This window comes from Eimeria tenella, genomic scaffold, assembly GCF_000499545.2.
Source record: "Eimeria tenella Houghton genomic scaffold, Eth_scaff2476, whole genome shotgun sequence".
Classification (NCBI taxonomy): domain Eukaryota; phylum Apicomplexa; class Conoidasida; order Eucoccidiorida; family Eimeriidae; genus Eimeria; species Eimeria tenella.
The window spans coordinates 5,397-5,964 of NW_013542341.1; the positions used below are offsets into that span (position 1 = coordinate 5,397).

The 568-nt window shown below is 64.4% G+C and overlaps 1 protein-coding gene across 1 annotated transcript in view; it reads left to right on the forward strand.

Moving 5' to 3' along the window:
• The window catches only part of ETH_00037510 (tubulin-tyrosine ligase family protein, putative), a gene marked incomplete at both ends in the record, with an annotated part of 4,865 nt that overhangs the window by 2,818 nt on the left and 1,479 nt on the right, over positions 1-568 (forward strand). Inside the window, one exon of the mRNA XM_013375014.1 lies at positions 1-567. Coding sequence (XP_013230468.1) covers positions 1-567 — 567 coding nt within the window. The remainder of the gene's footprint in view (position 568) is intronic.

The window sequence follows — 568 nt, forward strand, 5'->3', positions numbered from 1 at the left end:
GCACGACGTCCGGCTGCAGCTTTCTTGTCTCCACCAGGAGATCCTTTCGATGTGGCAGCACCACCGCACGCAGCAGCAGCAGCAGCAGCAGCAGCAGGTGCAGCAGCAGCAGCAGCTGCTGCTGCTGCAGCAGCGCCGCCTCGCGCGCGGACTGCAGCAAAGGGGGCCCCCAGGTACCCGTGCTGCTGAAAGAAAGGCCTCGGGGGGCCCCCCTTTCTTGAGTTTGCAATCTGCTGCTTCTGCATGCAGCAGAGAGAGTTGGGTGTGGGGCCCCCCGGAGCTGCTGCGGCCGCATGCAGAAGCAGCAGCAGCTGCTGCTGGGGGCTTCCTCGCGAAACTGGCTGAAGAGGAGCAGCAGCGAAACAAAGTCCAGCAGCAGCAGCAGCAGCAGCAGGGCGGGGGCCCCGGTGTTTTCCTGCTGCCGCACGGGCAAGGCCACATGGCGAAGAGGGCCAGAAGGAAAAGGGCTGAGGCAGCAAAAGACTACCTGCAGCAGCAGCAGCAACAGCAGCAGCAGCAGCAGCAACAACAGCAGCAGCAGTGGCTGGGGGGGCCCAAGAAGAGGGTA